The sequence below is a fragment of the Populus trichocarpa genome, chromosome 18, assembly GCF_000002775.5.
Source record: "Populus trichocarpa isolate Nisqually-1 chromosome 18, P.trichocarpa_v4.1, whole genome shotgun sequence".
Taxonomy (NCBI): domain Eukaryota; kingdom Viridiplantae; phylum Streptophyta; class Magnoliopsida; order Malpighiales; family Salicaceae; genus Populus; species Populus trichocarpa.
The window spans coordinates 2,221,478-2,245,085 of NC_037302.2; the positions used below are offsets into that span (position 1 = coordinate 2,221,478).

A 23,608-nucleotide genomic window follows, 5' to 3' on the forward strand; every position below is an offset into this window, starting at 1 on the left:
AAATATTTTTTTAAAACAACATTTCCATCATATTACCATGCACTTAAAGCTCGGGGGCAGTAAGTCGAGGTATGGTTTCTCCCTAATAACTCGAGGTGGGTGTTTGCCAGGATGGGCCCGAATTATTTCTCAATAAAAAGTATTTTCTCATTAATACAAATAGAGCCCACTATGAAAAAGCCCAAACATTCTGAGGCCCACAAAAGCAGTTAAAAAACTTCCCGCTCTGTTTTAAAAAAGCCGAGTAAATAGCCTTACTTCTCTTTTATTTTTATCTTCTTCGCCTTCACTCTCTCAACCAATTTTTTTTTTTTAAAAAAAAGAGAGTAAAAACTATCAACAATTTTTTCTTCTTTCAGTTTCATCCTGACAGAAAAAGATTTCAAGCATTTAAAAAAAAAAGAAAAAAAAGACAAGAAGCTAAACTAAAATAGGGTTTTATTTCATGGATTCACCTAAAACCACCACCACCACCACCGCAACAACCACCATCTCCGCCACCACCACTGTCAGTTTATTAGATTCTCCTCCAGTTCAAGTAACTTCAATTCTTTATTTTTTTTAATTTAATTCACTTCAATTTTTTTTAATGTTTTTTTTAAAGGAATTTTGTTTGGTTATTTTACATTTGTGTGCCTTTAAGGATCTGATTGTGATTTTTCTTGGTTCAATTTCAGTGGAAGGGCTTAAAATTAGGGATGCATTTTTTTTATGCTGGTGGAGATCTGTGAAATTGCTTCTATTTAGTTATTGATGATCAAAGTTGAAGATATTTGGTTCATAGGGATTGTAGACTTTGCGATAAGATTTTGGTGTTGTTGTAGGAATAGGTTTTGAAGTGACAATGGTGGTGTTATTGGCTTTCTGATGGAGGGATGTATTGAACATGATGGTTTTTGCAAACATGTCTTTGTTTCTCAACTAGGGCATTTAGTTTTGTTCAAGTACAAAGAGTTGTATCGGACCTACCTGTACGTGGATTATAGTTTTTTGATCTAATATGTGCTAAATGAAGATCAATCAAAGAGAAAAATGTTGTGGAGGCTGTTATGATTACTTACTTTTATTATTTTTGCTGTGTGGTGTATGGATGAATTGAAATTCGCTTTTGGAACTACAGTTGGTGGAGAGTGTAAGATTTTGATTTTCTCTTGTTCTGTTTCTAGCTTTATACACTTCAACTTGTGGGTGAGTAATTGGGATCTGTTTGTTTGTTTTATTTTTTTATTTTTTGCTGTTGGATGCTTTGTTGATGTGATGAAAATGGAGGGTTCTCCAGAAAGTGTCCTATACGTGTTATCAAGAACTGTGGATATTCTCAATTGGAAAAAAAAACTATGAAAGAAAAGATTGCGGATATCCTGTTTACTTTGTTTCCTATGTTTCTAGGAATCCCCGTTTTCTAATTACGTAAGCAGGTTATCCCCTATTAAGCCTGTCAAGGCTTCGCATGTAGCACAAGGACTCCTAGGAATAAATTCTCCTCCACTTGTCTTCACGTCACCACGGACATTGTCAGACCGCCAAACAAATTTCTTGCGAAGGTTTGAGATGCTTGATTTTGCTGTTCTTATAGTTTTGAATTTGAGTTAGGGCTTAAAGACTGTTTACGTGGCAAGCTTATATCTTTCCCAGGTTTCCATGTCCTCAGATATCTGGGGCAGAGATATCTAAGAATGATGGTGGAAGCAAGAAATCTGCTGATGGTCCAAAGGACCTGAGGAAATCTAGCACCTATTTGAATAGCAGACTGATTATTAATGTCCAGAAGAGCAATAATATCAACAACTTTGAACAAGACCAACTTGGTAGCTTCTCAGGGTGCGTTGATGAGTACTTATTTGATCCCGTGGATGTAGATTGTGCAGACTCTGTTAATTTGGTAAGCCAAAATGTGAAAAGATCTGACGATGCACATTAGTCATCAGAAAGTAATTTAACCAACTCGAAAATAGTTATGCTAGAATCAGATGGCATAATTGATATGGAGACAAAAGGGGATGCGTCTCAGGCCATGCCTGAGCAAGATGGAGAGGATCCTAAGGAGCATTCAACATCTGAAACTATAAAGGAAAAAATTGAAGAGGAAGGAAACATTGTTGAACAACCATCTCATGTCTGCCCAAATTTTATGTCTGACTTGCTTGTGGACCATACTTCCAGGCAACAACAATGTGACACTTCAGGGGCTCAGGTGATACCAGCTTTTGTTTTCCTTTGTGAAACTAGGAGTAAAAGTGTAGAACCCGCGAGCCCTGATGTGAAGAGATGTGAATGTCAGCCTAGTAATTTTTAAGTTAACTATTTACGCTCAACTATTGCCTAAACCTTTTCAGGCTGCTCCTCCACTTGAAGATTATGGTGAGGATGGGGGAACAGTCTTGCATGGACCTGTTCAACTCATAACACACCATGGTTCAGAGGTATAAATCAGTCTATCTTAAAAGTCATCTTCCAAGTTGGCGTCCTAATAGCAAAGTGGCTGATGAATCATGTGTATTTCAAATGAGATTTTTCAATTCATCGCTCAGTTAAAATTATAGCTACTGGGAATTTATTATGAAAAAAAGCACCCTATCAAGTAGCATGCTTTATTTGGGTGGTACTTCCTGATCACATATTTAGGAACCACTTTATCAAGTAGCATTCCTATGAATCACGTTTTAGTTCATTGGCCCTCACCTTAATAATAAGGATAAGTTAAATTTATGAAGCTTGCAAATCTCTAACAGTTGAGGAGTTATACGTGTGGATGGTCATCTAAAAAAAACTGATAAGGGGAAATTGTGGTGATTCTTGTGTTTTTTAAGTGAAGTGGGAGAAAAATTTTTCCACAGATAGTTTATGCCATTTAAGGTTGTGGACTTGCTGTGCTATTCTTCTGCTTATTTGAGTCCATATGATGACTTATCTACTCATTTCTTAATCTATTCTTGCATGATAAAAACACGCACCAATACGCACTCATGGTTTATGTAATTTATTCCACCGTGAAACTAGTGGCCCTCGTTATTTCTTTTGCAATCACATTTTAGCAGGATTTTAATTTTTGAGTAGAGTGATTTCAATATTAAATATAGGTCAGTCAGCTCCATCGTGGCATGAGTAGACGCTGCCTTCAGTTTGAAAAAGCTCAACAGAAAACTCCTATGGATGGCACATACTCTCTTGATTTAGCAATCACTATAATTGGTTCAATATCATCTTCTTCCAATACAGAATTGGAGATTTTGGATTCATCTCAGGTGGAGTTACCTAGCTCTTCTAGAAAGAAGCAAACTGTGTTTGTGTCCATGCCATCCGGTTTTGGCTTGCATCTCAATAGCATTGTCAACACTTTGCTAATAGGATGCAGTGCATCATAACCTATTATGAGCCACCATTCAGCTGGGCACAAAATTAGTTGCTCCAAACTACCCAGTTTAGTTGAAAGAGTCTCTTCAACTGCGGGAGATGATGTGCTCCAAACTAAGGCTTCACTTGCCACAGGCTCTGCCATTTCCGAGTCTCTTCACACCAAGGAAACTTTAAATAAGTTGCAGCCACCTGAGCATCAGATAACCCTACACAATAATAAGAGATTTAGCTCAGAGCATGCTGACAATTTTGAGGAGTTCAACCAATCAAGCCCCAAGAAGAAAAGGCAAGATCATGTGATAGTTTTCATATTCAACTTTTGTTTTCTTCTCTCTCTATATGTGTGTGTGTGTGTGTGTGTGTTAGCTGCACCACTGAACTTTTTATGATCTTCAGGAAGAAAGTATCAAGCACTGATGGTGATGGTTGCAAACGTTGTAACTGTAAGAAGACTAGATGTTTGAAACGGTGAGTGATTTCAAGTTTTCTTGGTAAAAGTCATCTTCACATATTTGTAATTTTTTTAATTTGTTAATCTTTTGTTTTTTTAACTCTCTACTATTTGGCCAGATATTGTGATTGTTTTGCGGCCGGAATCTATTGTGCTGAAACTTGTGCTTGCCAAGGGTGCTTTAACAGACCTGAATACGAGGATACTGTTCTTGAAGCACGTCAACAAAAAGAATCGCATAATCCACTTGCTTTTGCTCCGAAGATTGTACAGCATGTGACTGAGTTTCATGCAATCAATGTGGTACCAAGCCCTCATTTGGTTTTTTAGCAATTCATTTTATTTTTTGACTGGGAAATTTGGTAATCATGTCTGCTTATCACAGGAAGATGCAAGCCTGTTTACGCCGTCCTCAGGTAGGCATAAGACAGGATGCAATTGCAAAAGGTCAATGTGTGTGAAAAAATATTGTGAATGCTATCAGGTGTAGTATTTTGTTCATATCAGATTTTGCCATCATCTTTGTCACAATAACCAGTTCTCAATATTTCTAACTTTTCTATCTATCATGTTTAAAAGGCTAATGTTGGATGCTCCAATGCTTGTCGATGTGAAGGGTGCAAAAATATCCATGGTAGGAAAGAAGGTGAGAAATTACACAGAAATTAAATTTTGAATCAACTCTTTAGCTGCCATCATTTGCCACAAATTATGATAACAGTTTTAGCAATTACAAGAAATTTGAAAATTCATTTCTCAGCCTCTGTGGATTCTCCTTCCAGCTTTACAAGACATTAATTCTAATGACTATATATCATGTGGAAAATTTTACAAGTTCTTTTGGTGGTTTAGTGAAAGATAATTTAGAGAAAACCTGGAAGTGTCATAGAATGTTTGGAAGCACCGAAAATAGAAGTGGTGAAGAATTCATTACTCTTTCATCATAAAGAGGAAAAGCAATATTCTACCAGTGGAATGACGAATGATATTTGTTAATGTATTTACAGAATATGGTATGACTGGAGAAATAGTAAGCAATAGAGCTAATGAAGAAAGGTTAGAAAGTATGGCTGATAACAAATTCAAAATGATTGTAAATAATAAATTTTTACATGCCGAGCTATGTGATCCGCGTAGCCTCACACCATCAACATTGTCATTCGAATACACAAGGTATTTTTTTTATTAAGATGTATTTTTTTTAGAGAGATTAGAATATTTAAGTCCTTTTTGTTTGAATTGCTTATAGTTCCTTTTTCTTAGCCATGGAAAGAAGGCAGCAAAATCCCGACTCCTTCCTGGTAGGTATGTTCTATCATCCGAGCCTGATTTTTCCATGCTGCCACGCAAAATCCACAAGTTCTCCTAGCAATTCACATGGCAATGACAAGCTTCGCAAAACTAGTAAAACCCTGGACGTGGTTTCCCACAGCCAGGAACTGGATTATAACATCACTGAAGCAATGGGACAATTCTCACCACGATTTAATGAACTAGCTGATTTTTCTGATCATACTCCATTGCCAAATCCTTCCCCCATCATGATGGCTTCGTCTTCATCTAAAACGCGGGACACGGCAATTATTTCACAGGTTTGTTTGTATCCTGGAAGTGGTCGTCTCTCATCTAGCGGTTCTCTTCAGTGGCGGAGTTCACCAATTACGCCAATGACTCGGTTAGGTGAGACCAAAACTCAAGCACTGGACTCCGGTTGTGGGCTTTATGACATTCTGGAAGACGGCACACCCGAAATATTTAAGGAATCTCCTACCCCCGTCACATCTGTTAAAGCAAGTTCTCCTCATAAAAAGGGAGTTTCTCCTCCTCGTGGTCACATCCAAGAGTTTCAATCGAGCTCTTCAGCAGGCTTGAAAAGTGGGCGCAAGTTCGTATTGAAGTCTGTGCCTTCTTTCCCTCCACTCACTCCCTGTATCGATCCCAAAGATCGCACCCAACAGAAATACTAGAAAAATAGATATTTGTTAGGTGAGTCTTGCTCATGTTTCTTGCCATTTGTGAAATAATTATTGATTTATTTACTTATCCTTGATTGATCAATTTGCTCGTTTGTATTGCAGTGGTGTTGGATATACTTCATTCAAGGAAAGTACATATGCAGCTATGATCCGAAGGATCAATTTTGTGCCAGGTTCGGATATGGACCACATATGATTCTTAATTGATAAGTTAGATACTTGATTGTCACAATCTTTCTTAAGTAGGTGTGTCGCGTGACCACAGGTTCAGGGTATACGTGAACTCATGCAAGAGATGCAGCCAGGCATGATCATCATACGCAATCTTTCATGTTTGCTCCCTTTTCCATTTTCAATTCGTATCTTTCTGTTTTGCAATTGGATGTTTTTACTGTTGATTTGATTTCATTCATAGTTGGTGGAAGGGCTGACCTTGTTTGTTAAAGAATATGGAGGAGGATAGAAAGTTGTTGGAAAAGAAAGGATAATTATTTTTCCCTTTTTCCGCTGCGATCAATTATGCCCTTCTGTCCTTATTCTTCCCTCTTTACCTTTCTTTTAGGCTTCTAGCATGTCATGCAGCTAGGGTGGGAATCATCTCCTTTGTTATTAACCCTGATGCACGTATATAAAAGCCTCCTTTCTCTTTGTAATGTAAGCAGAATATAAGAATAATGAACGAAGCTTGAGAAAGATTTTTAAACCAAAACCTTCTTGTTCTCTGGCCTTTCTTTTTTTCTTATTTTTTTCACCTTTGAAACCTCTAGCATTTCTTTCATGGTATCAAAGTTGTTGGTTGTTTAGCTAACTATGGAGAAAGAAGCCGAAAATCTACAAACACCACATTTTACTATAAAATTAACCTCACGTTTCCACAACCTATTGGATCAAAATAATCCATATCATCTTGATAATGGTGACATATCAGTTCTAAGTTTGGTGACTGATCTCCTAACCATAGAAAACTTTGTCATTTGGGCAAGAGCCATGAAAAGGGCTTTTAGAGTCAAGAACAAGCTCGGTTTTGTTGATGGTAGTATTACAAAATCTTTAGATCCCAACGACCCTTTCTAGAAGCTTGGGAAAGATGCAACGATATGATTGTTTTTTGGATTCATAACTCTGTAAGTCCTTCAGTAAAGTCCTCTTTCATCCTTGTAGATAATGCATATGAGATTTGAAATGAACTCTGTAAGAGATTCACTCAATAAAATAGCCATGGATTTTCAACTAAAAGGGGCTCTAACTAACTTAACTCAAGGGAATGATTTAGTTAGTGTCTATTATGGAAAGCTGAAAATAATTTGGGATGAGTTAACATTACATTATCCTATGTAAGAATGTTCTTATGGACAGATGAAGGTCTTAACTGATTATTATCAACAAGACTGTGTAATCCAGTTTCTCATGGGTTTAAATGAAACATACTCCAACGTAAAAGATCAGATCATGTTAATGGATCCCATACCACAAGTCAGTAAGGTTTTTTCTCTCATTCAGCAGCAAGAAAAACAACATCAAATGTTACCTTGCACATTTACTTGTGAATCAATGGCCCTCCTTACCAGAAACGCATTCACAACCTTTAGGCCATTTAACAGACCTTATTGCCTGCATTGCAAGATTCAAGGGCATCTCTTGGAGGATGTTTCAAAGCAGGGAATGCAACACCTCCTATTTGTAGTAATTGTTATATGAGTGGTCATTTAGCAGAGAAATGTTACAAGCTAGTGGGATACCATTTCGGTCACAAGTTACATAATAAGGGAAGAAGACCAAATATGTATATCAGTCAGTCCAACATGATTGTAGTTGAGGATTTTCCAAAAAATCAAATTGATAAGATGAATTTGATTTCAAATTAGTATAAGAAAATCTTATAGTTACTTCATGAGAAACACAAACCAGCAGATATCCATCCTTTTATGGCTCATAATTCAACCATCTCTATGGCTAACTTCATAAGTCTTCCATCTATGTCTGGTATCACAACCTATCTCTCCATTTACTCACACATATGTTTTGACATTAACAATGTTCCTTGGATCATAGATATAGGAGCTACAGATCATATAATTTGTAGCACCACATTCTTTATAAAAATCACCGCCATTGTGTCTTATATAATTTCAAACTTCCCAATGGCCTAGAGGTTCCAGTCACGCACATAGGCACTGTTAAACTCTCAAAATTAATCACCATTGAGAGTGTTTTGTGTGTTCCTTTATTTTCTTTCAATCTTTTTTTTTTGCTCCAACATTAACCAAAAATATCTCTTGTTGATCATCTCCAGTATATTAAAGTACCTCTTACTGCTTTGATGTGTAAAGCATCCAAGTATTTTAACACTTATCGTTTGCATTCTAGTTCGTTTGCATTCTAGTTGTGCTATAAATACCAGTCATAATTCTAATTTGTGGCATTATCGTTTAGGCTATATTTCCAACTCTAGATTACAACTAATTAGAGATCCTATTGTAATAATAATAAAAAAACTCATGTTCTGTTATCAATGAAACTCCATGCTCTATTTGTCCTTTGGCAAGACAACATAGACTCTCTTTTGATGAAAGCCTACATAAATCTTCTTTCAACTTTGAACTCATACACTATAACTTATAGGGCCATGTTTTGTGGCAGCTTATGATGGGCATAGATATTTCTTGACCATTGTTGATGACCTATCTCATAGTACCTAGGTTCATGTATTTAAAAATAAGTCAGGCATATGAAAATCTATAAAGTCATTATATAATCTTGTTAATACTCAATTTGGAGCTAAAGTTAAGTACCTAAGAAGTGATAATGGAGCAGAGTTACAAATGCAAGACTTCTTCCATAAAAATGGTATCATTCACCAAAGAACTTGTGTAGAAATCCCACAACAAAATGGGATAAATGAAAGAAAACATCAACACATCTTAAATGTTACTAAAGCTCTTAGACTCATGTTAACTTACCTCTTGAGTTCTAGAATGATTGTATACTCACTGTCATTTACGTTGTAAATCGTATCCCTACACCTTTACTGCAAAACAAGACACCTTATGAAGCCATCTTCAAAACTAATCCCACATATCATCACTTGAGAGTCTTTGGGTGCCTTTATTTTGCCACCACTTTAAATCAGGGAAGGAAGAAGTTTGACTCCAGAGCAAGAAGATGTGTTTTTCTTGGTTATCCTTTTGGGGTGAAAGGTTATAAGCTGGTAGATTTAGAAACAAATGAAATCTTTTTATCTAGAGATGTAACGTTCCATAAACAAATTTTTCCTTTCAAGGCACCTGTATCTGAAACTCCTTCTAATACAATAACTCTTGTGGTACAACCACAACAAAATAATTCTCATTATTTTTTGTTTCAGATCTCCTGAATGACATTTACATTCTTTTTTAACAAATACCTGACACTCTTTGCTCACCTTCTAATTCAACTGACTTATCTTCAAATAAAGACATTTTTCCTGACACACATGACATAAGTATTCAAACCAACTCACCACAATTAGATCTTGCTTCCTCTTCAAATCATTCTTTTATTTCCACAACTTCACCATCTACACCAGACCCCTTTACTTATTATCTTCATGTTCGCAAGTCTGTTAGGATGAAACAAGCTCTCAAATACTTGCAAGACTTTCATTGTCACCCGACTTCCTTCAATTCTCCCAATCTAATCTAGGCCACCATAACAGAGGCTCCTTCAGGTAACCAATTTCATTTGAGTAATTTCCTTTCATACAATAAATTCTCTTTACCTTTTCAAGTTTTCTCTGCTTCCATATCCTCTCATACTGAGCTACAAACATATGCCCAAGTTGTTAACGAACCTTATTGGTGCATAGCCATGAAGAATGAGTTGAAAGCTTTAGAGTCTAACTAGACATGAATAATGATTGATCTACCTCCTAGAAAAAGGCTTATTGACTGCAAATATGTATACAAGATAAAATACAATTCAGATGGCAGCATTGAAAGATTCAAAGCAAGGTTAATTGCAAAGGGATACACACAACAAGAAGGTATTGATTACTATGAAACTTTCTTCCTTGTTGCCAAGCTTGTCACAGTACGATGTCTTTTAGCCATAGATACAGTTAAAGGATGGGGTCCGTATCAGTTTGATGTCAATAACGCCTTTCTCTATGTAGACTTATAGGAAGAAATATACATGAAGCGACCCCCTAGATACACCCAAGGCCAATCTCATTAAGTTTGTAGACTACTTAAGAGTCTTTACGAGTTAAAACAAGCGTCATGATAATGGTACTCAAAATTCTACATCTCTTTGCTTAAATTTGGCTTTTGTCAGTCCAATCAGATTATAGCTTTTTCATCAAACAAGACAATCACTCTTTCATAATAGTGCTAGTATATGTCGATGATATCATAGTGGCAAGTGACTTTCCTACTATTGTCGAAGATATTAAAGTTTTTCTCAACAATAAGTTCAAAATCAAAGATTTGAGAAATTAAGGTATTTTCTTGGAATCGAGATCGCTAGAACAACACAAGGGATACAAATATGTCAGAGGAAATTTGCTCTAGATATTCTAGCAAGCTCTAGCATTCTTGGATCTCGACCTTCTAAACTTCCTATGGATTAAAATTTGAAACTTAGTAAAGAAGAGGGAACACTTCTGTCTAATCCCATTTATACAGGAAGTTAGTTGGGAAACTTCTATATTTGACAATAACAAGACCGAACATCTCTTATAGCGTGCAAATTCTGAGTCAATTTATGGATCATCCTACTGACCTCCACTTAACAGCAGCATTCAAAATCATGAAATATATCAAATGGATTCTAGGACAAGACCTTTTCTTTCCTTCTGCAAATAACCTAAAACATTATAGCCTATTGTGATTCTGACTAGGCATCCTATCCTGATACCAGACGTTCCATTTCTGGTTTTTGCATATTCCTCGGTTCATCTTTGATCTCTTGAAAATCTAAGAAGCAATCAATAGTGTCTCGGTCTTCGGTAGAGATTGAGTATCATGTCATGGCTACCACTAGTTCAGAAATTACTTGGTTGTGTTTTCTTCTAATAGATCTTCAAGTCTCTCATTCTCATGTTGTCGTGTTGCATTGTGATAACAAAGCAGCACTGCATATTGCTTTGAATCCTGTTTTTCATGAAAGGACCAAGCATATTGAGTTAGATTGTCACTTTATTTGTGACAAAATCCAAGAAGGCATTTTGATAACTGCACATGTCTCTATAAAGTGTCAACTGATAGATGTTTTTACAGAAGCCAACACCAAGCGTAATCATGCCAACGACCTATCAGAGATGCCAATTGGGTCAATTACAAGAGCTAAGGCAAAGAAGCATTGAATGGACTTGTACAGAATATATGGAGCAAGATGAACCTAGAGAAGCTTGAGAGATTTAAGGAGCATGAATGATAGCCTTTAATTCATCTAATTCAGGTCCAAGAAGAGCCCAACTCGTATGGAACAAAGGGCTGATGGTCCGGTCCCATACCAGCCTTGTTAGGCTTGTTTTTCCTAATGATACAAGGATAAAAAATCACCAATTTATTTTCCTAAATAATCAAGGAAGTTTTGGTAGATTTGATTCCTAAAAAGGGAAGGATTATTTCATGTTTTTCCTAGCCTAGGAAGGAAAGTAATTAAATCAACAACAAAGGGGAAAATTCGTTTTCTTATTTGTCCAAGTTAATTAAGGAAATCCAAGCTAATCAAGGATCTAAAAGGGGCGACAACACAAATTTTTCAAATCAGATTTCTCCTAACTTATATGAGACTTTTATAGGATAGCAAATCTGATCCTATCATATTTAGAATATTAAATTCGGATTTATTATTGTTATTATTATTTTCTTTCTTAGTTTATGGTTTTATTTATATTATTTGGGTTTAATTGTAAGTAGGCCTCATATAAGTCCACATAAGGGGTTCATTAGGGTTTGTTTCAGTCTAGAGTCAGTATAAATAAAGGCATAACTAGACATGTAAGGGTTACACAATTTTCAAATCAATAAACTTCTTATTGCCGCACTTGTTGTGTGTTGGTAGGATAATCTTCATTCCTTGGTTCTCTAAAGAACTGAAAACGACTTATCGAAGAACACCTGATTTCGTGGTGTCATCCTTATACTTCTCGTTCGTGAATCAATATTCGTTAGGTAGAGGTTTCCGTTTCTAATAGTGTTGTTGCTTAGGTACAAGTTATCTTTATGTCACACTCCTATCAAACCTGATTTACTTGGCTTTCCGAGAATTGATATCTTTACGTATGGATTGTGTGACCACGTAATCATAAGGTCTACATCACTTAACCTGCATACTTATTGTCTTCCCACATGTCCTAGATGGGCATCGTAAACTACCATGCTCCATCTTGTGGGGCCCGCTAAAGAATACGGAGGAGGATAGAAAGTTGTTGGAAGAGAAGGATAATTATTTCCCATTTTTCCGCTGTGATCAGTCATGCCCTTCTGTCCTTTTCTTCTTCCCTCTTTCCCTTCCTTTAAGGCTTCCAGCATGTCATGCAGCTGGGGTGGGAATCATCCCCTTTGCATAGGACAGGCTGACTCATTAGCCTTGACGCATGTATATATAGGCCTCCTCTTCTCTTTGTAATATAAGCAGAATATAAGAATAATGAACGAAGCTTGAGAAAGCTTTTTAAACCAAAACCTTCTTGTTCTCTAGCCTTTCTTTTTTTTTCCTGTTTTTTGCCTCTGCAACCCCTAGCATTTCTTTCATTGTTGATCAGTGAAAAATAAAAATTCCATTCTCTTGACCGTAACTAAGTTGGATGGGTTCACAATTTTTTTTCATTGCTCCCCAATCTTCTCAAGTCATTTTGACTGCTTCCTGCTCTCTACCAATTCCAGTTTCTTGTCTCCATTCACAGATTATGATGCACTAGTAACTTCTCGTAAAATTTTTCACAGCATCATTTGACGGCAGAATAGTTAAAAGTTATTGTTGGTTTTGCAACAAACGCTGAGTTTTTTTTATGATCGATTAATCTTTTATGTTTGCTCGGTTGTATAGCCTTGTACTCTTGTTAGAGTTCAACTGTTCGTTCGTGCAAGGTGGATCCATGAGCCTTTGTGCTCCATCAAGCTTGATGCAGGGTCGGTTATTGTTAGGAGGTCAATTCTAGAAATCCCTTGTAAACCCAAACTCGGTGGTGAGCCTGATTCTCGAGGCACCTTGTGGTTGCATGCCTGCCCTAACGCATATATCTTTGGGCTCTGGGAGCTTGGCTGGCTGCTAGCCCTTCATTGCTCATAGACGGCTTTACGATGGAAAACCGGGAAACAGTTGCCATGAATGGTTTGTTTTCCAAGTTTGATTAGTATATCATAATAATTGATTAATAATCTCTATATATAGTTTATTGATACGATCTAAACAACATGAAAACAATGAGAAGCCATCCCATATCGAGCTCTTATTATGTACCATGAAATACAACTAATGCTGGTAACCTCACAGATACATTATTCCAAGTCAAAAGACTCATAAAATTTCCTGGATTCAGAGCAAGAGAACATCCATGTCTGTATCCCTTTCCAACTCTCTAGAGGGAAAAAAGAAAAAAACCAAAATACTAACACCAAACCCTAGCTAGCATCACAATATGATAATAAACCCAGACAAAAAAAAAATCAACAGACAGAAAAGAGATTAATTAAGAAAAATGACATCGAGGAATAATGAATTGAACCATGAGCTATACCATATACCCCCACACCATGCATATATTCTGGAATGCCTTTGCTATCCATTATACATTCTTCTGTAACCCCACGTACCCTTGTTCCTTGACAGTTCTTTCGCCATCAAGACCATGACCCGTCGAGCCCTAACCTAGTGGTTAGCCAGTGACATACTTCATCCATCTCTTCAGGGATTGTGTAATGACCAAGCCTGCATTGAAGACAAACATTTTTTTATCATTGCTAATGCCAAAAACAAAATGTTTAAGACGTAGGATATGCTAATGCCAAAAACAAAATGTTTAAGTAGGATATGCTAATGCCTAGAGGGAGTCGGATATACCCATTATAGCTTCTAAACGTAAGATTTCGGAATCCAGCTGAACTTAATGCCTGCGCTGATTTCTCTCCATGTTTATGTGCAACCACATCATCACCTGCAACCAGAAAGAAAGATATGAACTCTGTACAGCTTGCTGAATGGAGATTGCACTATTCTAAGTGTATTGACCTATAAGCAGTTAAAAAGCCTAGAGAACTGCAAGTTCACTTCTTTGGAACCACATAATGACAGATCAGGTTTTCAGCGAAGCATGGCCCCCAATATCTACACATTTATCATCTTGTTTGATCATGTGAATGGTATACTTTACTTCGTTGAGGTAAAAAGCTTCTATTGTTCCCTGTACAACTCATTTTATACTAGTTTGCCCTTTCTACTTTTATTTGTACTAATGCCAACCCTCTACTATCGTCTTTGTTTGGTCCTTATTTAACCAGAAGATCCTGTTGCTCTCAAATCATTAGATTATATGGAACCATATCATGACAAATGTCTCGAGTCCATTTTATTTCGATACATGACATGATATGATGGGATGTAACCTGATGATTTAAGAGCAACATGAACTTCTGGTCAAAAAAGATGAAATAAAAACGATTTTGAAAGTAAAGGGTAGACATTACGATAAATAAAAGTACAAGGGGAAAACCAGTACAAAATTAAGACTACAGGGATGCAAAGAAGCTTTTAACTGCTTCGTTGATACAAAATGTTTGTGCAAAACACATGCATTCTTCAAACAATCACATTTTCCTATTGTACATGCAAATATGATATTATACCAAAGTTATTAGAAATGCAGATAGCATAACGTGAATATGTTTTCATCTGTCCATCAGCTTCTCAATGAAGGTATCATTGAGAATGAAAGCATTCAAAGCTGTGAGATGAAAGTCATACCCGAGCCATGACACAGCAGGATAGGCAAAGATGCTGCACGTCTTGCAGCTTCGTCTGATCTTTCTATCCGGCTCCTCAAGGTCCTGCAAGACAAGACAAGAAATGGTTTTCTAATAAATTGCTTGACCAACATGTGAATTGTTGTAATTTAACGTGTCTAACTGTGGTTAAGGTGTCATGTCTGTTCACACAACAGAACTCAGAAACCAAACCTTGAACACGGAAGCCAGCCACTTAGACCAACAACTGCAGTTAAGTTGATGGGGTACTGGTTTCCATTCCCATATTGCCCTAAAACATGGCATGTGGCAGAGTAGAGGGCAGTTGCAGCACCCATACTGAAGCCACCTACACCAAGTTTGACTGAAAAACAAAGATAAAATCATACTGGTTATTTACTATGTAACATGCTAAAAGAAGTGCAATTAATATGAATACAGACACCAATACTCCCAAGCATTTTAAGAAAACATGCTTTCTTTGACATGCACACGAAGCTCGCATACCTCTGTCAAAGTACTGTGCCACACTTTCTCAAATCAGACTAAAAAGACAGCTAATTCAGTGAAGCACATTTCAACAAGCATCTGACAGCCTTTTCCTGGTGATGTGTGGCAAATCCACATGCAAATAGTACCGATATACCAAAAACTTCATGGATACATGAAGTTTATTGCTTGATAAAAAAAAATTTTGATTAAGACATCACAATGATCATATGAGGAAAGTAATGAGGTTTGTTGCTGAAATCCTGAAGCACCCTCGGATTACAAATTGAACCCCCCAACCCCACCCAGCCAAAGAAGAGAGCAGCAGTGGAAGAGTTTGCAGCATATTCTCGATTATAACCTTTAGTTGACGCACTGACTGTGTTGGAGAAATAAATTAACACCATTCTGATCCAGTAAAGATTCTCCAAGTATACAACCATAAGTAACCCTTAAGCAGGACAAGAGGCTAAATAGTACCGGAAAGCTACTTACTATCAGCAGGCTCGGTCGATAAAAGATTCGCAACATGTGTTGCTGAAGCTTCTAGCCCCTCCAAATCATCAGGGGCGTCTTCTGAAATATCCCCCACATCAAACCCTGGAATAAAATACACAAGCTATTCAGACCATATTCTCTACTGGCACAATAGCTAAAGATATTTGAATGGAGACTTTCTTTTTGACAGGATACATAAAAACAAGTGCAGGCTAGTTTCATGTGAGGTTAGCTCAAGATAAGTAACAGAGCTTGCAGCCATTTAAATTATGTGAACTGGAAGAAAAGAAATCCACAAGGTAGTTCTTACAAGCAGTGCATGGAAATCCACCAAATATTGCTACTGGCCTGGTTGGAGCAGTTGGGCATATCCATTTAATCTGCCACATCAAATTCGAACAGAACCACATGGAAAAGTTATTTTTGTCTGCTGTAATTACATTTTTCTGAACATGGAAGAATTGAGGCACAGAATGATGCATGTTGCATGTGCGCAAGTAAAAGCTGTGTGGTAACTTAAAATAATAATTATCCTTACATTAGGAAGAGGAAGAGTTTCCAAGAGCTGGGACCAGCTGCAAAACAAAGCACAGAAGGGGGGAATTCATTCAGTCACTGTGAAGTACTCTCAAAACTGCCACAACAACACATCAAAACCCAATTGCAAATGGGCCATTACACTCTTCAGGAAGTTTGAAGGCATTTTATTATAACTTGGGAAATACTTTCCAACATTTGGGGACCACACTCAAAGTAGAGCACCAGGCCTCAGCAATAATGGTGATAGTATAGATCTTATTATATGACATTAGCAATCTCGTATCTTGATTTTCCGTAACAATATTCTAAAAACTGGAACATTAAATGGTTAAGGTTATTATATCATTAGTAATTTCTTTGCAAATTAAAAGGACAAGCTAGTGTAAGAGTGGTCCCCTATTCTAAGCTTTGGCATATCCACATATAGGCTTTCAGCTGCCCCAGCACAGCTTTTAGATCAAGGAAGTAGATGGGAAAAGAAAAAAAACTACTCATGTTTAAACAATTCTTGCACAATTGCCCTCTCTCACCAATCAATCTTGACAAGGATCTTGTAGAAAAGGACACAGTTCAATAAGTTAAACAAATGCCAAAAAGTTTCAGCAGAACTGGACAAGATATTGACATTCCATATCTCTCTCTTTGGTTTTGTAGGAGGAAAACAAGTCCATTCTCATATAAGGCATGTGCTCGAGATAAAGATAAAGGAATAGAATTCCACCAACTGTTATTCATAAAGCAGGAATTCACTTATTGATACTGATAGATAGCTAGATACAATGAAAAAAGTCTGGTGGTCATAATCTTGATAACTGCCACTCCAGGCACATTCAAATAATCCGTGATTCAAACAATAGACATTTATTTAAGTTGCATTTTGTTAAGAAAAAATCTAAGTTGATCAATAGCTTTCAATTGCATCAATAAACCAGCTTTAAGAAGTGAGCTCTTTACCAAAAAAAAAGTTTCAAATGGAAACTGAGAAGAGAAAGAATAACTGCTATACAAGCACCACTTCAGCAGAATAAAGCTAGCATTTTACCTTGAGCCCTTATCACCAAGACCGTGCAGCCAAACTATAGTGGCCTGGTGCTTTCCTTTAGGCCTCACCACATGGGTTCTTCCAAATTCAAATGTTCTTGTAGTATTCCTGCTGCCTGAAAGAGTTCAAAAAAAAATACTAAAGGCCACACAATCCTCACAAACACAAACCATAAACAAGAAAGGCAACAAAGACTAACCAGAACCTACAGCAGAGGTATTGTAGCTCATTATATCCCACAAAAAAAAAACTTAAACTAAGCAGGATTCTTGATGAATGTTCAAGCTGAGTTCTTGAGTTCCTGCAATGAATAAAATCAAAATTGACCACACATCTATTTATAACCATATACGAGGGTGGCAATGGAATATAACCCACAAATCAACATCAACATCAACACCTCTTAGTCACATCAACACCTCACACAGAGAAACTACCAGAAAGTGAAAGGCACTCTAGAAAAGAAGATAAAAAGAAAGATAAAAGAAAGTGATAGAGAAACAAATAAAGCAGCAACCTTTCATGAGCAAAGAATCCACATAGATCAAATTAGCACATACATGCAGAAAATGAGCTAACAAAGACTTCAAGTTAGGAATGCAAAGACATCAAGAATCTATTCTTTGTGGACAGTGGACAACTAAAGTGCTTCAACCACAACAACCCAACAATATCTACAAAACATAACAGCAAATAGCAAATATCTCTCTATGATTTCAAGAAAACAAAAAAGAACCCATCTTTTTAAATTTTCAAAGTGCTTAATACATACCCATTAACATACAAATCTTGAAGTTGAAACCTTCAACTTAGTTTAAGCATGAACTCACTTGTTACAAGCATGTCTACAAAGATCTGACTTCATTAAATAGATTAAAAAAAAAAACATATGGAAATGCAGGGTTTAAGCTTTTATAAAGGGTACCAACCAAGCAACCAACCTGGGTTAGGAATAAAACCCTGAAAAGCATAAGGCCTTTTTTCAAATTTTACTTTCTTCTTCTTGAACCTCTCTTTCAACCTTTGTTTTGTTTGCTTTGTTCATATTGACAATGGAACCCCCCGAAACCACTTGTGTCTGTCTCCAAAATAAGGGGGGTGCTCTTTCGGTTTTCCTGCGACCACTGTTACTATGACCAAATTGCCCCTCTATCGTATCTACATTTTCAATCTACCAGTAAATGTTTTTTTATTTCTAGTACTAAAATTATATTTTGTAGGAAAATAATTTTTATATTTTCAGTGTTGGTTTAGGTAAATTATTTTTTAAAAAAATATTTTTGTATTTATTTTCTATAAATATTTTATGTAAAAAATAGTCAATAAAAAAAATATTTTACAGTTAATTTTTAAATTTAATATATTTGATAAAAAAATATTTTCAATTTATAAAATTTTATAAAATATTTTATAAATAGTAATTTATTTATAACATTATCTGATTATTTCAATCATCATTACAATCATTTCATCATCATTTTTTTTTATTATCATTACTGTTATCTCACTATTAACTTCTTTGTTATCTCATTATCATCACCGTCAACCATATAAAATAATTTACATGGATTAGGAAGATATCAATGCTAGCAAAAGTTTTATATTACTCTATGAAATAAACATAAAAAATCATATTAGATAAAAAAAATTCTATTTAAACTCAATTTATTTTTTAATTTGTATCTATATTTTTTACAAAGTAATTATTAGTGTATTTTGTTTGATGAATATAAATTTTTTTCCACTATTCAAATTATAGAAAAATGGATTTTTTTTATGCAAACTTGATTTGAAGATATCTAAGATTAAATTTATGTAATCAGTCTTTAAAAGATTTAGCTAGAAATTACAAAAATAATTTTTATCTAAAAGAATTTTTATTATTGATTCATGCATATTAAAAATACTTCATGAGAAATATCTCATCATATATTTCCATAGTCACATTCTAATGTTGATGCCAAGCTGCTTAAAGGCTCTGACCAGCAAGGAGTTCTTTTCATTGTAATCTTCTCTTTTATTGTGAAGTGTAATTAATCCATATAATCTATTTATAAAGGTGTAAGTGGCACTTGAATTATTTGGAAAAATTTTGATTGTGAATTATTGAAAGTTTAAGATTTTAACCCTCGAAAAATATTGAGAGTGAAAGATTGTTTAATATTGAACCCGTAAAAAGATTAGTATATCTTGATAAGATCTAACTCGTGAACAAAACTGTGTATTAATAGTGAATGCTTCAATTGTAGTTTGAGGAGTGAAGCACACCTGAATCACTATAAGTCTGGCATGTCTCTCTCTCTTAGTATCTATCTCATTTACTCTATGCACTTTCATATCGAATCTTTGTTTTGACTTTTTTAAGTGTTAAAGTATAAAAAAAATTTAAGATATCAAATTTTCAACGAAGCATCTAATTCACCTTCCTTTTAAATGCTTTTAAGACTTTCATAAACCAACTTGTTAACATTATAAGATTTATAAAAATATATTTGAGACTTAAACTATCTTGATATTCTCTAAGTTTCAGCTCGTTGCTTTTTACATATAAAATAAAGTGATGTATATAGGTTTGCAGAGATTAGAGGTTATAAGCAGTTATATAAGGATCTATCTTAAATAAATTATGTGGATGGTCTGACAGATGCTTTCATAGGCTAGTAAGATATGTCTAGATCAAATAAAAAATTTGGTCATATCAGACTAGAATAATGACTTAAAATGATGATAATAGAAGATCCGATCATTGGATCAAGTTTAAATTTTTATAGAAGATCTCACATGCTATTTTTTTTGAGGGGGCCATTTTGTCTGTCATCAGACCATTGGATCTCCTGAAATTAGGCTTAAAAGTTATTTCTTTGGCCAAATTCATTATTTTTCCTAGGTGTTTTTGGATTTACTATTTTATTTCGGATTTTGTGTTAATTTCTTTTATGTGATAGGATTTTGTTTTTGTTTTCTAACCTAGATTGGAGTTTTTTAGCCCACATCTTTAATTGAAAAATTTATATTTCAAAAATAAAATAAGATTTTAGGATTTTTTATATTTAACCCTAATTCTGTTAATTTTATTTTTTTGAAGCTTATTGTTATCTTATTGTGCTTCCACCTAAAGTCATGTCTAGTTGTTTTCAAACAAAGTATTCGAGTCTAGACGACGCACAAGAAAATTCTTTTAGAGTCAATTCAATATAAATCCAAAACGAAAGCAAAAATGGATGCATCTTTCGAGCTGGGATCCAATCAAATTATGACGTCATCCTGAATATTAAAAAGGATAAAATTGTTCCACTTTGATATTTTATTCAAACACGTTTGATGCCTCATTACGTTAGAGAAGTGCTGTCTTGAGAGGTATGAGTGACAATGTCACATTCTATTTGTCAAAGGATGTCCTGTCTGCCATGGAGTGTGTGTTTATCATTTCACTAGGAATTGTGGGGCATCACCATTTTCCTATAAATTTCTAAGTGTCAGCGTCTTCTGCAATCAGCAGCTCTTATGTCATTAATTTCAAAATTAATAAAAAATAATTATGTCATTATTACATTTGATGGGTAAATTAAAACGAAACAAATTCAAAGAAAGAATGTAGTTTTTAATTCGATCAATATGTCAAGTGGGTGGGTTAAAGCATACGATGTTCATTAAAAATTTATATAATTGTTAATTTTAGAATTTGTTAAATTAATTAAAATACATAAATTATTGAAATACATATATAATTGTTAATTGATATATATATATATATAAAGTGGGTGTCACCACTTGCACTAGTGTTGATATTATGTCATCATGCACATTGCACAGGTAATAAATTAGCTTTTTAACTTGAGTTTTATTATGGGTTAGTTTTTTTTTTCTTCAACAAATAAAATTGAATATGCGAGCTTTTTTAATGTGTTTTTTTACATAAAAAAATCTCAAGTTTAAATTAAAAATATTTATAAATACATCTAATTAAATAAATCAAGAAATATTTGTGACAATAAAAAAAAGGCTATAACAATAACTAAAAATAAAAATGAGAAAATTAAGAGACATTATGTAGATTAAGATATTTTTCTCACTACACAGGCAATATATTTTGTTGTGTTCAATGACTTTTTTTATTAAAATTAATTTTTTGTTTAATCAAATTATAATAAAAATAGACACATACTGATTGAATAAAATAAAAAGAAAAAGATATAATGCAATGATGCACATATTAAAATAAATATTTTTTAATAAAAAGTTCATCTATATAAAACATAAAAAAAATTATAAATGAATCATAGTAATATCTTAAAAAATTAAATACATACAAAATATTAAAAAATACTCTATTAAAAAAGGCTAAATAAGCAAAAAAAAAACAAAACCATAGAAGAGAAATATTAATTTAAGAATTATTAAAAAAATTAAAAGATATATTAAAATGAAAACCAAAATTAGAATAAAAGAAAAGACAGTGATAGTCTAGGTAACACAAACACATTTAAAAGAAATAAGAAAAATAAATGACTTAGTTCGAGGCCCGACCGGGTTTAAGAAATTGATCAAGATAATCCGATAAAAAAAAATGAGGAAAAACACAAAGTTAATTTAAAAACAAAATATCATTGAATGATGAAACTAGAAAGGAAAATGAGCAAAAAAAAATGTTGACCCTCGTTAACATTTAAAAATCGAGACCGGGTTCATTAGATTGGAAGCACTATAAAAGAAAAAACCATGAAGTTCAATCTCTAGCAAATCTAAAGGATGACGGGGAATAAAAATCAATTACACAAAAGAATCTAAATAAAAAAACATATAATTAAAAGAATGAGGGTGAAAATCAAAATAAAAAAAATAAATGAGAGGGCAGCAAAGAATTTTCAATTAGAGGGTTAAATTAAAAGGAATAACAACTTTAACAAAAGAAAAAAATTCAAAAGAATGAGGACCAAGTTGAAAAAAATAATACACCAATAAAACTTTAGCAAAAAGAACAAGGAAAAAAATTATAAATCAAAAGAATAAGGATTGAATTGGAAAAAAAAATAATAAATGAAAAATTGTAATTGAAGATCTAAACTAAAAAAAAACTTTTATAAAAGGTCCAAGAAAAACAAAGAAATCAAAGGAATAAAGATTGAATTAGAAAACAAAAAATATGAAAAACCTAAATTGAAAACCTAAATTGAAAACAAATAAAACTTTTATAAAAAAAAACCAAGAAAAAAATTAGAAATCAAAAGAATAAAAATTGTAACTAAAACATCAAAGATAAAGAGGACCAATGAGTACTTTTTTTGGGTTGAAGAAGAAAAATAAAGTAACAGTCATTGATGACAAATCATCCATTTTCTATTGACACGTGCCGCACTAGAAGGTATAGGAAGCAATGATACTTTCAATAATACAAAGGAAGGCAACATTTGATGATTGGATGTAGCTGCACGAGCCACCCAAAAGACATGGGAGGCATCCACTCGTTGACGTGTCCATGTCATGTGCCATAAATTTTTTTTTCTGTTTTTTTTTAATATTTTAAATTACTAAAAGATAGAAATGCCTATGAGCCCAAAAAAAACAAAAAAAACTATCTCACATTATTTTGATAAAATCTAAATAATTTTTCAATAAACAAAAGAAAGAACTAACAGTTTATCATTTTTTCTGTCAAGAATAAATTGCAATTGTGTTGTTTAATTTAAAGTATTTGAAATGCGGTAAAAAGTATGAAAATCATGCTTTTTATACGGTGCAACATATGTGGTCACGTTACAATACCAAACTAAATCTAAATTTAATTTTTTTTAAATTAAAATTAAGCTATTTACATTAAAATGAAAAAAAAATAATTCTGATCCTGTTTGGGGACATATTGCTATGGAAATCACACTGTGGCAACATTTAATGATCTGTGGTTCAAAAGAGACCACTCTTTTTTTCTTTTGAAAGAAAGGGAAAGACAATTTCATACACCTAATTTTTTCTAACTTCAGAAAGGGGGAATCAAACTCTTTTAACATGTCAACTCTTCTCATACCCCACGCCTGAAATGGAGGAGAATCACTGGCAAACTGGGCAAATCCAATGGCTTTGGCTGTGATATTAAATTACTGTGTTGCCTTTGGAATAATCAAGAGATGGGGCCAAAGTAGATTTTCTTTCTCTTTCTCTTAAAGTCTTCAACTTCTATTCATTGATATGAAGACAAAAACATATATGCTGATGCCATTTCTTTTGGCACAATTAGGAGTATCTTGTCACAGCAATGTAAATTACATTGTTTCCCCACAGTTTGATTTAAGCTGACAGCACTTGCATCCAAAAT

At 34.3% G+C, this 23,608-nt stretch overlaps 3 protein-coding genes across 6 annotated transcripts; 2 read left to right on the forward strand and 1 right to left on the reverse strand.

The window, feature by feature from the left end:
* The first annotated feature begins 445 nt into the window (after positions 1 to 445).
* On the forward strand, positions 446 to 4,958 carry LOC18107503 (CRC domain-containing protein TSO1). Its single transcript, XM_052449131.1, has 12 exons — positions 446 to 538; positions 1,390 to 1,544; positions 1,636 to 1,882; positions 1,991 to 2,194; positions 2,337 to 2,423; positions 3,081 to 3,303; positions 3,388 to 3,643; positions 3,754 to 3,825; positions 3,928 to 4,111; positions 4,194 to 4,292; positions 4,388 to 4,726; positions 4,816 to 4,958. Exons 1-11 carry the CDS (start codon positions 446 to 448, stop codon positions 4,475 to 4,477), a joined length of 1,710 nt encoding a protein of 569 aa, XP_052305091.1. The 3' UTR covers positions 4,478 to 4,726; positions 4,816 to 4,958.
* Positions 4,791 to 6,232, forward strand: LOC112325017 (uncharacterized). Its single transcript, XM_024590171.2, is given in 4 exon segments — positions 4,791 to 4,901; positions 5,058 to 5,152; positions 5,154 to 5,794; positions 5,887 to 6,232. Coding segments are annotated over 3 exon segments (828 nt in total). The 3' UTR covers positions 5,776 to 5,794; positions 5,887 to 6,232.
* Positions 6,233 to 13,185: 6,953 nt separating this feature from the next.
* Positions 13,186 to 18,393, reverse strand: LOC7459016 (uncharacterized). 4 transcript variants are annotated; one of them, XM_024589746.2, is made up of 11 exons: positions 18,240 to 18,375; positions 18,071 to 18,143; positions 17,498 to 17,599; positions 17,299 to 17,413; positions 16,255 to 16,291; positions 16,027 to 16,096; positions 15,714 to 15,818; positions 14,943 to 15,093; positions 14,731 to 14,813; positions 13,831 to 13,924; positions 13,186 to 13,698 (listed from the first exon to the last, which is right to left on the reverse strand). In XM_024589746.2, exons 3-11 carry the CDS (start codon positions 17,526 to 17,528, stop codon positions 13,611 to 13,613), a joined length of 774 nt encoding a protein of 257 aa, XP_024445514.1. In that variant the 5' UTR covers positions 17,529 to 17,599; positions 18,071 to 18,143; positions 18,240 to 18,375; the 3' UTR covers positions 13,186 to 13,610. The 4 variants fall into 4 exon arrangements, with proteins under 4 accessions (XP_024445514.1, XP_024445513.1, XP_002324285.1 ...); XM_024589745.1 differs by lacking the exon at positions 18,071 to 18,143 and having other exon boundaries at positions 18,240 to 18,393; XM_002324249.3 differs by lacking the exon at positions 18,240 to 18,375 and having other exon boundaries at positions 18,071 to 18,153.
* Between the last annotated feature and the right edge of the window lie 5,215 nt (positions 18,394 to 23,608).